The following is a 12,677-nucleotide window of genomic DNA, read 5'->3' as shown; positions in this document are numbered from 1 at the left end:
TAGCATGGAGTTGCAAGCCAGTGAAGAAAAGGCAACGTGTAGACTGTGTTAGCAAATACAAAAATGACCCCCAAGTGGTTTCTGGATGGAAGAGGAAGCAACTATTCACATCGACATCCTACTCCTCCCACAAAAGGGAGTTGGTTCAGGATAATGATGACACCCCATACAACTTCCCTGGCCAGTAAGACTGAAGCCTTCAGCCACAGGACCCAGAAGGGCAGTAGAAATTATCTTTCCATAACCCCAGAAAAAGGAGTAGATACTGGACAGTTTGTGTATATGGCATCTTAGTTGCATGTAATCTGAACTGATAAATGTTAGTATCATTGTAACTGGACTAAAAATTCTTTAATGAGACTTTTAAGGCTTTAGTGAGATTCACGATAAATTCTTGGCTGTGCATATACAGTGTGTTCCTTTTGCCATAAAAAGATTTTGGGCAAAACAAACTGGTGGAAATTCCAAAACCTGCTCTGCAACTTGGATGCAACAAATTTGTAACAGAATCTATACCAGATACTTCTTTTCAACTCATCTGCACTTTTCTTATACTCCTGCATGTGCATAGTAAATTAATATCCATCACTTATTCTTTAAAGAACACAGATTTTAAAACATGCATCTTCAAAACTGATGTATATTCCTTTGGATATAATAGAACAAGTGCAGCTATCTTTTGTGCCGACATAGGTCCATTAATTTGAAATAAGGTTTTGTATTCTGCCCTTTGTGTTGAATTTCATAGATACCGGTATGAACAATACACATGTATTAGAAATTTTAAGTGGATCCTGAACACAGGGGTTGAGGCCATGGAAAAAACCAACTGTAAGCTGAGTGACAGTATTGCTTCAGCTATTCTCTCTGGCCTCAACTCACTAAACACGTTGGGCGCTCAGTTCCTCATGCCACTCTGTTTTCTAATGCACAGCCCCTTGTGGTCTGCTGCTCTACAGAGTTTTTCAGCTCAGCATGGTGCCCATACAATGCTGTGAGTTTCCCATGCCATCTAAGATGGGGTTTTTAGAAGCTGGCTAGCTTTTGGAGTCTGGTTACCAGCATGCCTTCAAGTCCTCATGTCATGGGAACACTAAATGGAAAAATAATTTCTTTAACAGTGCTATTAATGGCAAGTGGGATGTAGGTTCCTAGGAGATAGAAAGCAGTTCACTATGTTTTTCCTTCACTAATCAGTGGGGAACTAGGACTCTTTATTTGTATCCAGTTTCTTTAGTTAAGTAATTAATGCATATGCTTAAGACTGATTTTGCTTAGGACTGATATCAATGTATATATATATCTTAAGGGAGGGTGTCAAGAGGATGGGGCCAGACTATTTTCGGTGGTGGCCAGCGATAGAACAAGAGGCAACAGGCACAAACTGGAACATAGGAAGTTCCATCTGAATATGAGGAAATTATTGTGAGGGTGACAGAGCACTGGAACAGGCTGCCCAGAGAGGCTGTGGAATCTCCTTCTCTGGAGATATTCAAAACCGACCTGGACGTGATCCTGCGCAACGTGCTCTAGGTGACCCTGCTTGAGCAGGGGGGTTGGACTAGATGATCTTCAGCTGTCCCTTCCAACCTCAACCATTCTGTGATTCTGTGATTTTACTTTCTCATTACAGAAAGCAGAACTGGAAAGGAACTGTTGGATCAGCTGATATATCAATCAGCACTAGTGCAAGATTGACCTTTTTTTAATAAGGTATTTTAATCAACTTTAGACTTGGTTTTGATGCCTCATTTGCCTCCCCTTAAGGGTATCATCATCTAACACACTGATGAAGTATGTTCCTGCTAAAATACTTTACTATGGGTTTAGTTTCAGGATACATACCTTCAATAATTTTATCATCACTGTCTAGCTTTTCTATTCCACCTTCCAATGCTGAATGTCAACATACTTTATGAACGAAGTAAAACTTTTGCCTTACTGCCCTGTAATACAGGTAGAAAAATCTAAGTAGCTTTTTTCTCTGCTTCTAACATACTCATAAGCACAAAAATAGACACTTCCAGATGGAAGGATCTGAAATTGTCTTCCAAGTTGATAGTGAAGCAGCTGGGTGACTTGACTTCAGGTTTTCCCATCTTCTTTTCCTAAGTTTCTACTGAAACCTCCAAAATACTTTGATATTCTGCTGCTTTGGTTTGAGGAGGTTTGATCCCCAAGCTCTGATCTTCAACAACAGTGTCCTATATGACATGCTATAGACTGTTGTGGAGCAAGTGGCCCAAAAATCCTCTGGTTGGAGTTCTTCTGCCTTGTAAGACAAATTCAGTACACATTGGACCAGAGAGTGTGTGACACTAAGGCACTGCAAAGGAGAGTCCTGGATTTGGATCCAGTGATTTTTTATACAGACCTTGGATACAAGTCTGTACCTTGGGAACATAGATCCTACAGCATTGCCAAGAAAATCCTCCTCATGGAGAGGTAAGTTCCCTCTGATGTTTGTCACAATGAAATCTCCATTTTAGCTTTATATTTTTACTTCTTTATATTATCTTACTTATATAGTTGTAAACGTAGACAAATTTCCATCTTCCTGAAGACAGAAGTTTCCTCCCCCCAAAAAAAGTTATGAAAAATCTATTTATTTGGCTTCTATTTTCAGGTTAAGAGTTATGTTATTATTTGTATCTAACATTTTCATATGAACATCTACATGAAATAGTCTTGTACCACTTGTCTACTGTCCTTGTAGTCAGAGCTCCTTGTAGCTTATTGTGGAGGTGATGCATGACGGAAAATTGGTTGCAATTAAGCTAAGAAGTTAACAACTGGATCTAATTGCAATGATGATATGATAGATGAGCCACTTTTTGGTTGCAGCTGAAAGAGAACATGTGAGCTCTTCACAGTTGTGACAAAACTTAGTTTTTGGCTGACATGGCACAGAAGCATGTTTTGAAGCTATAAACCAGGGCCAGGAATTCCCAACCTGGCACTTACAGCTAGGAGCTTCAAAGAACAGCCTGATTTTGCCTTTGGAAAGCAGGGTACCTAAATACTTCTCCTTTGAGGCACCACTATAAACCTTTTGACACAGTTCCAGCTTTCTCTGGCCAGCTGCAATCTGGCAAGCGCATCTGGTAGGTTGTCTGCAGCAATTCATCCCAGAACACTCCCCCATGAGTTTCTTCCACATTTTCCTTCTTAAATGGAAATTCAACCAGCCAAGCTGGTTCTGAGTTCAAGGTCACCTGAAGCGCTTTGAACATAGAGCCACAGAGAAGCAGCAAAAGGCTGAAGTGGAGACCTGTGGATCACTCTTGAACTTTTTTGAAAGGAAGGTTGGAAGGAGACAAGCAGATGTGAAGAAAAATACCAAAGAAGGGCAACAGCGTAACAGCAACACTACATTTTATTTTTGACAGGAAAGAATATGCTAACTAAAATGAAAAGGTGCATATACTCACTTGTTGCATATCAGGAGATATGAGGGAGGACACAACTTTAAAAAGCAGTTAAATTATAATTTTACTGTATAGAGAACAGCAGCAGAAATCATGTGGGTAACATATTCCTGTTTACAGAAGATGATTCTCTTGCCAATGGTGCACAAACCTCCATGCAAGAATATTTTTTCCTTTTACAGAAAACTGCTTTGTCACCAAGAAGCAACTTCCCCTTAGTTTTGCCTTCAAGCACGCTTATTCTGCAGTAACTGCAGCTCATGTACCTTAAGCAACCCAGGTCGGGCACTGATAACGCCAGTATGGAGAACAACGAGGGTGCAAATGTCAACAAACTGGAAAAACACTCAGTAGGGCATCATGCACTGAGCTCTCTGCAGTCTGGCTACTGGGAGCAAATTTAGTGTAGTTTGAGTCTGTGAAAGCTGCAATCATTGCAGGTAGACAAATCCTTCAAATCTCTCATCCTTTCATCTATTTCAGCCCCAGGCTGGTAACTCTGAGAAACCTTTAGTGCAAATTGCTTATCTGCGGCCATCTGGTCCCAAAAGATGAGTCAAACGTTAAACATAAATGCTTTGTGAAACTGTTTCATCCATCAGAAAAGGTACAGCTGTCCACAAATAAAGTGCATCGTGCACCTGGTCTGACTGATATTACTTGAATAGGAGAGTTTCTTCTGAATGCTCATATATTTATGACTTGTAATATGGACTATATTACCACCTTCTACCATAAAAGCAATTGCCTTGTACTCTCAATTTCTTTTGGAAACATCTCATTTCATCCCTTCACCCTTTGGCCAGAACTTTAATTTTATATCATTAAGGCATTATGGTTCAAAATGTTAAATTATGTTGTTGCATATTGAGGTTTAGGCCTGATGTTGGCAGCTCACTCAAAATGGTGTTGATGAAGCTTAAGGCTAAGATGAATTCTGACAATTTTTGTTATCGCCCTGAATGCCATTAGTTTAATAGCATGCAGGCCTTTTAGTCATTACTATTAGTTTCTATGAATTAAAGCTAACCATGCAATACTGTTCTCTCCTCTCTTTTTGCTAATAGCATAAATATAACATGCAAGTCTTTTTAGAAATGTCTCTTTCCTTTAAAAGGCAGTTTTAAAAATGAAAATAGTACAGATTGTTGAGTGAAATTTGCAAGATTAAGAAATTGCATTAAGTAGACTATACCCTGAAAAAAATCTGCTCAACTTGTCTTATATTTCTCAGATGTGATGCTACCATGGTAGTTTTCTCTCTAACCTAAGCAAATAAGAAATAATGAAGGACTATTTTTATCCAATAGTGAAAAGTGAAACTTTCTTGTATGGGAAAAATATGCCCGTCTTCTCCCATGAATAATTTTAAAAGTCAAATTCCTTACTTACAAGCATTCATTAACCTATGTAAATATACAGAACCACAGTATTCAAAAGCACAGAGCAGGTGGACAATTCAGCATGTTAAGTCTACCCAGAAGTACAGCTTGTTCTTCTTTTGTCATTTTCTCACCTTCTTACCATCCCATTACATTTTGTGTACTTTCAAGTGTTTCCTCGTGACGGTGCTCAGAAACAGCTGTGGCAGGAGGTGCTCACACCGGCTCTCAGCACCGTCACCGCAGGCGCTAGTTACGGAGACGGCAGGAGCTGGTCTGCAAGGACTCCTCAGGTCAGAGCTATCACCTGATTACAAACAGCTGCGCAGCTGTCAAGCGCTCCCTAACAATTTCTTTTCTTGAAGATTTTTCCACATAAATGAAGACTGTTATTGCTCTTATACTTACTTAATTTACAGTCTCTTCCCCTCTGCTGAGCAACCGCGTAACACTACCTGCGTACATGGGGCATACCCTTTGCAGCAGGGGAAGAGCGGACAGGGCACGAGGAGGTTCCTCTCCTGTAAAGGCCCTCTGCTGATCCAGCCCATCCAGCCGTGGTGCATGGTTCCTCGAGGGACAGGATGACGAACTGCTTGGAATATTTCTATCTATGCTGTCCCCTGAGTGCCACTGGTGGCAGCCTGTAGGACAAACTTGCCTATTAGCCCCACAGTGTAGATTCGGGACCATGCTGCCGGACTCGGGGTACGGCCTGGGCAGGGAGCCCACCTGAAGTGCCCAAGGGTAGCAGAGAGGGGAAGGACCTCCACCACATGCTGGTCTTCAACATGCTCTCTAGAGCATCTACGCAGCCAGCGTAGGTTGCTCTCCCAAAGAGCCACATGACTCTTTGTTAAGGTAATAACTTCCTTATTACCCACCTACAGGGTGTCTGGGCCTGTGACCACAGGACATCTCCACCAACAAAGGGCAGGCGTCCCCGGGTCCCAGGCAATGGGCAGCCCCTCACAAGGGCTCCTCTGTAGGTGGGGAGAGGAAAGAAGGAATGGGAGGGTGTCTAGTAATCAAGGCTGCTTCTAACCCCTCCCCTAATTTTGATAGCTTTGATTTCATAGTGACAACAGTACCTGGAGAAACCTGGGTGGTGTGTGTGTGTGTTTATATCCTTAGTCTTATTTTTAATGCATTTGGGAGGCAGCTTAGTGATACTTGCACATTCCATATTTCGGCACCCTAGCTGTTTCCAAGAGATGCATGGGTACTTTGCATGTGGACTAGGAGGTGAATGCTGGTGATTTTTTTCTCCAGAGTTGCTTAATCTGAAAGGGGCTAAGGAGATGTAGGCAAAGGGGTAAAAGTGAAAGCCCTCCGGCACACGCAGCATGTGCTGGGCAGTGACAGGAGGGTGCTTGGTGCTAACTCAGAAACAAACCTAGCCCCTAATCTTCTGTTAGCTTCCTCCCTATGGCATAAGTAATCAGCACCTTTTCTAAGCACAGACCACTGCCCCAAAGTGGCAGCCTGAGCCTGCAGCCAGTGACTGCCAGGACTGCAAAATCTGCGTAGCAGCCCTGGGGATATGAAACCCAAATTTCTTCAACCAGTCAGATCACTTCTAACACCTAAACACCATGGGCAGCATCCATAGCCAAACAACTGCTGGCTGCAAAAATGCCTGTGCGCTGCTTACACATCCCAGTCACTGCCTTGGAGTGTGCCTTTGGGACAGGACATGCAGCCTGGGCTGCGGGGACCGCGCCACACAGCCCTGCTCTGCCAGCGTGGGGGACGAGGAGCCGCAGCCTGGGTTGCGCGGAGATCAGAGATCACTGGTGGGATTAGTTGCTTGTGCCTTGCTGTCGCAGTAGGATTTGCTCAGGCGAACAGCCCTCTGTGCAGGCAGGCTTTCCTGGCTTGCAAAAGGCCAGAAAATGGATTGATCTCTGGCCAGGGATTTTTGGGAGCCTGCAGAAACTGAGGGGGCGGCACTGGCCTTCTCCCAGCGCAGGGGTGCCAGGCCACGGCCCCACGCATGCCGGTAGGACCGGTGCGCCTGCAGGGACGTCGGCAGGAGCAGCGCTGCCAGGCGGGACATCCCCACTGGGAAACACAGAGCTGCTCAGCCCACTGGCACCGATACCTCCTGTGTGTCCAAACGGTGGCCAGGTGCCCCACGGCCTCCTCCCGAGGTGCCTCTGGCGTGTGGCCATGTCCTGCCGCAATACAAGCTGGCGGGGAAAATACCAGGAGGTAGCAGAAGGGTTTAGACTCAGCCTGTCCTTGTTTGGCAGAAGCTTTTTGCAAAGAGGGAGGAGGAGATGTCCTTTTCTTAGAAGGCAAGTTGTCTTTTTTCCTTTTTTTTTGAAGTAGTTTTAAAAGTGGTTGATATTGGGTGTGACTGTGGAAGGAGGTCCCTTTCTTTTGAGTTCTGGTTTGCTTTGAAACTGGTATTGTGCTATATTTCTGGGATTATTCCAAGGAAAATGAGCTGCTGAATGGTCTTTGTCAGACACCTTGAGGACCACATGTCCTGGCAGGAGCTTGTGCCAGCGATGTGAGAGGTGATGAGCCTCCAGAAGCTGCTTTTTGCCCATCAGCTGCCAAAGTGGATGAGGGTCTTTGTTATAAGATATAACTAGCTGTAGGGTTCATGAGACCTGTATGGCACAGGGCAGTTAGACATGATACTAATGCAGCAAGCCCTTATGGCATAGCTGTGAATGCCCTTCTGATATGTATTTTAATTTTCAAATGTAGATGAATATTATCTTCATAGAAAAAGGCCACAGTGACAGTCCTGGAAACTGTTGCCCTTGGTTTCCCTGCAGAATAGGTGTACACAGGCAATTGCAAGCAACATACACTTTCCTTAACTCAGAACATGAGTAGGCACTAACCAAGTCTACAACTGTGTGTGAAGTTCAATCTTCAGGTCCATTTATCTTTAGCCTTAGTGTGCTGACTGTCTGCAATTCAGCAAGCAGGTACCAGTGTGCTGGTGCTTTCGGATATATGAATAAAGGTCCTTCTGGAGCAGGATTGAGAACAGCTATTTTTATACAACATAGACTGCCAAACAGTTTTGGACTTCCAATTCAATGACAAAGGGCTCCTAAAATCTTTACTATTATTAGAAGCAACCTACCAAGTTACAAATGGGGTGGATGAGCCGAATGCAGAATCCTGCACTACGAGACCTAAGTGACACCTGGTGAAACTGGTAGGAGATCAGTTTAACACACATAAAAGAGAGTAAGCCACAGTCAGTAGTGAGCTTCAGGACCTCGCTGCCACAGGATGCTGTGCAAGCTGACAGTACCATCTGGTTCAGAAGGGAATTGACAGATTCAGGGACAACAGGTCCATTAAAAGGTCTAGGCGGGGATATACCCCCTATGATATCTATCACAGCAAATACGACAGTTGTGAATGCTGAGGGGGTACCAGGGGAAGGGACTGCACAAACTGGCCAGGCTTGCACACGCTCCCCAGCTAGCATCTCTCCTGTTGCAACCGGGTGATAAACTACTGGTCTGAGCCATAGGGCATTTCTTACATTTTTATCTTCTTTATCTAGAACTGTATTTTATTCCCAAATCACTGTATGAATATTCAGTTATTAATCTGTCCTAGATTCATGTGAGCTGACTAATTAGCTCAAAGCAACACAATAAAGCAAGGGACAGAATTTCTATATCCCTGCCTCTGATTCTTGCTCATAGTCCACCAGTGCCTCACTGTGAAGTCTGTCCCGCTACATAGCTCATTGCCGAGCTCCCAAGCCAAGCACTTCCTCTCTGCTGTCTGTTGCGCTAATACATATCACAGAACCCTACATTACAGCCATTCACATTACAATGCAAAATCCTAAGGGAACCAAAGGAACAAATCTTGTATGGGGTATGGAATAAGATGGAGTTAGTGAAAATTAAATGCTGATGAAATAATGTACAAGGGAGTAACACAAGAATATCCAGCTGCAATTTTAAAAAATATTCAGGATCAGTCATGCTGATTCTTTCATAGTGTAGCTATTATGGCAATTTCAAACTTTCTTAAATTTTGGATATTGAAAAGTGTAACTTCCTTTGTCCCTCTTGCACTTCCTCTTCCCCCGCAAATTAGAAAGCAAAGCAGCATGCTAACTTTTACATATAAAATAAAATGAAACAGATCATTGTTGTTAAGCGTTTGCCCTTGAGGCCACCCCATGATAGTGTTTGTAAAGCAGTCCTACCTTTGTTTTCCAGCTTGAGTTCCTCTGCTAGCAAGCTGTCTTGTCTGTTGCCAAGCACAAATGCCAGAAACGAGAGGATCAGGGCATCCAAGATCCCGATAATAGCCAGGATGTATGCCCAGCGGACTGAACAAGCCCCCAGCGTGTACTTGTCTGTCTTTTCACCACACATCCGTTTTACCTCATCTGAATCCCAGCCATCAGGAAAAATCATACATCCCAGGACGAGACAGGCAGCTTGGAGAAAAAAAGAAAAGGAGAACAATGGGATAATGAGACCCGCTTTCATTTTTTGTCAGAACCTACACATTTATCATTAAAGCAACACACTTTTTCATCCCGAACTTCAAAGCCAGATGACTTAAAAACAAGTCACACAATTATATGCTGTGATTAAATATTCAATATAAAAACCTAAGAAACGACATCAACTTGGCACCTCATTTTTTTTTAAAAAAGGTATATCCTGAATCCCTGGCCAATTTTTATACCAGTACAATCACATTTTCTCAGTGAGATAGATTTCTTCACTGTAATATGAAAGGTTTACACAAAACTAAAGAAGAAAAATGATTAATAAACTGGTTATTTGGAGGAAACATCTAATTACTGTCAAATGGTCAGTGCGGATAAACTGGAGAAAAATAGAGGAAAGAAACTAATCATCATTCCTGGTAATCTAAGTGCTTGTAACACATAATAGCAAGGTTTTTCTTTCTGGAAGTTGGCAGTACCCCTTTCACTGAAATATGTTTTATGCATAAGGTTTATGCTGTTCGAAAACACAAGTAATGACATTGTTCTGCAAGGAAAAATAAGCTGTCAAGATTGCTGCCAACTTCTGATCTGGTTTACTTTAGGAATCAACACATGACATCTCAACCAGGCAAAAGCACTGATCCTGTTAACACCAGCAAAAAAGAAGATTCAATCTGCACGGACCTAGCCAGCATTCAACATCGAAACACCGCCTGTGGTCAGGGTAGCTGTGCTGAGGGCGGAGGAAAAGGAGGGCTGTTCAGGTGCTCATTCACCATGGGCGCAGGACACCAGCCTGGGTGACAAATTCCCCGGTAAAAGGCTTGACTTAATTTCTTAGGAGCAGCAATTTGCTTTGAACCTTGGTTCCCAAGGACACCACTCCTGCTGTGGGACAGCAGGTAGTGCCCAGGGCCACTGTGACTCTAGCAGAGCAGACAAAACAGAGTGACAAGTTTGATTTTTTCAGAAGAGATGTGCTCTGTCACCTGGGGCAGCATTGACCTCCCACCGCTGAAGAGCAGCCACTGGCCAAGGCGGCTGCCCCAGCTTGGGCCCCTCGCATCCCCGGATGGCACATTCCCATCGGTGCCCAGCCCACCCACACCTTGGGCAGGACGCGGCACTTGGGCACACGCTAAGAGACCTCCAGCTTTGCCCTGCTGTGCTGTGGAGCTCGGTCACGGCCTCTGCCTGTGTGTCCTACCAGCCTAGAGAGGAGGCGTGTTCGGGTGTGAGCTGTGGACAAATGTCTTGTGGTTATTGTAAAGCAGCCTCTTTGGAAGTTATCTGCCCCTCTTCCAGCTGGACTGCGTGCCTTGTGGTGGGAGGTACGGTGAAAGGAGAGCAGCACAAGAGCTTCTGCTCAAGAAAGATGTGCCCCAGCGGTGGCAATATTTCACTGCAGAAAAAAAATAAACCCACAAGCAACCCCCTACTCTGAATCTTCACTAGCATGGGCTCTTCTCACTGAGTCACTAGCTGAGAAAACCTATGGGCTGAGAAAAAATACAGGTGTCATCTCACAGGACTGGACTGAGTGTAGCTCTAAACATAAAACTCGCGTGGGACCTGGCTTCCCGGTGCCGTAGTCCAGTGACCGCAGGGAATTTCCCTGGGTACAGCGGAAGGAGCGTAGCGATGGCATGACTTGGTAGCTTGCTGGTCTCTTTTTACAATGGCTTTCCCTGGAAACCTCATGCAAGCTGGCCCCGCTCTGAGTGAGTGGGTTGGGCCACAAGGTCTCCAAAGGTCCTTTCCAGCTGAAACTGATTTTTGATTCTATCGTGGAGAGATGGGATATTCGGAAGAGGGAACAGAGTAGTTGGGTACTCAAGGCACATTTCCTATCAGTGAAAGGCCTTTGAATAGGGCACTCATACACTTAGGCCGTGCTCACGCTGATAGACTCATTAGCTTCACTGAAGCAAATGGCGTTAAGTGCAGTGCTATCCAGTGTAAAGGCAGAGGGCCATCTTCAATGAAGGGGCATATGGCATAAAAATTAAATAAAATAAGAAAAATCTAAGAATAAAAATTACATCGAATAGTTCATTTCTCAGTCCTTATTGCATATAGAAGAATCAGAAAAATCCATATACTTTAAATAATTGTCTGTATTATGTCTTTTCTAACTTGGAAACAAGCATATTTCCAGCATTAACCCCTCTTTCTCAGTAGGGCTGATGAGATACGGTGGACCCTAAATCATCTATTATAAGTCTAAATATTATACTGGTACACTGTGTGCTAAGTTAGCACAGGTGTATGTGCTAATTGAAAAGACTACATTGTATGACTTTAAACCCTTTAATTGGTTTTTGAACCTCTTCTCTGTTTCATGACAATAGTTTATACACAGAGTAACTTGTACAACTGGCAGCTGTCATGGGTTTTAGGAACTTCAGGCTCTTGCCTTTCCGGGACCATGTCATTGATACTGCCATTTTACACACCTCTAGTGCCCACCAAACAAAAACACACCTGCACTGAATTAATCTGATGAAATACTGTAAAAAAGATGTGACAACGGAACTCAGAAATGGTATTTTCCTTTTTACAGCTACAAAAGTCCTATTGAAGAAACCTTGAGCAAAGATGTGTCTGATGTAGAATAAAGCCTGTACCTAATACATTTGACAAATTCTTCCTGAGCAGTTCATTTGTGTGAAAATATAGCAGCTTATAATACTTTCAAGGACTATTAGGCTTAGAATCAAGGACAATTAGATCTAGACTGATGTATTCAGAACATGCTGGTTGGGCAAATTATAAGTTGCCTATTGCCTGCCTTCTCTTACTTATTTATATAATTTCAAAAGACCCCCCCAAATATTTTAGAGACAAATTGTACAATAATTTTCTTTCTTGAGACAGTTATATATACTTCCAGAAAGATTACTTTTCACATTTGATGCCTAAGAATTGCCCTCACAGTTGTGATGGACTTCTTTGAAATAATATGTTAAATTTGCTTATTTCTGGTGTTCATAAATATGTCAACATTTACACAGATACTTTGACAAATGTTTACTACATAACAGGAAACTACCAAAGCCAGTTTACTCCTATTCAACACCCTCAGATTAAGAGGATGCTCAATGCTCAGTTAATAATCAATACACAGAAGGGGGATTTTGGTGTTAATTTTGTAAGAGTAGTTAGTAAATATTGACATCTCTCTGGTTTTTTTTACTATATACCACATCAGACACATGTCCTCAATATTTCCTAAAAAATGATTTAACTTTCTTCTTTTCCACCTAGATAATTAAAAACATGGGCCCTTATCGCAAGAATTCAGTACGCATCTTTCCAGCTAGTTGCTCGGATTTCCAATTAGCTTTCCCAAATCCTGATCCTGCATACTTTGATATACCTGCTGACCTTACTATTTCCTGGAGTAAT

General features: G+C 43.0%; 1 protein-coding gene across 3 annotated transcripts in view; it reads right to left on the bottom strand.

The window, feature by feature from the left end:
- The window catches only part of LHFPL3 (LHFPL tetraspan subfamily member 3), a 271,087-nt gene that overhangs the window by 76,163 nt on the left and 182,247 nt on the right, over positions 1 to 12,677 (bottom strand). For all 3 annotated transcript variants that reach the window (XM_064505473.1, XM_064505477.1, XM_064505472.1), the window contains exon 2: positions 9,012 to 9,248. In XM_064505473.1, the coding sequence (XP_064361543.1) occupies positions 9,012 to 9,248 (237 nt within the window). The remainder of the gene's footprint in view (positions 1 to 9,011; positions 9,249 to 12,677) is intronic.

Source organism: Dromaius novaehollandiae, chromosome 1 (genome assembly GCF_036370855.1).
Source record: "Dromaius novaehollandiae isolate bDroNov1 chromosome 1, bDroNov1.hap1, whole genome shotgun sequence".
NCBI lineage: Eukaryota > Metazoa > Chordata > Aves > Casuariiformes > Dromaiidae > Dromaius > Dromaius novaehollandiae.
The sequence above is the reverse complement of the archived record's forward strand: the minus strand, read 5'-3'. Positions and strand labels throughout refer to the sequence as shown.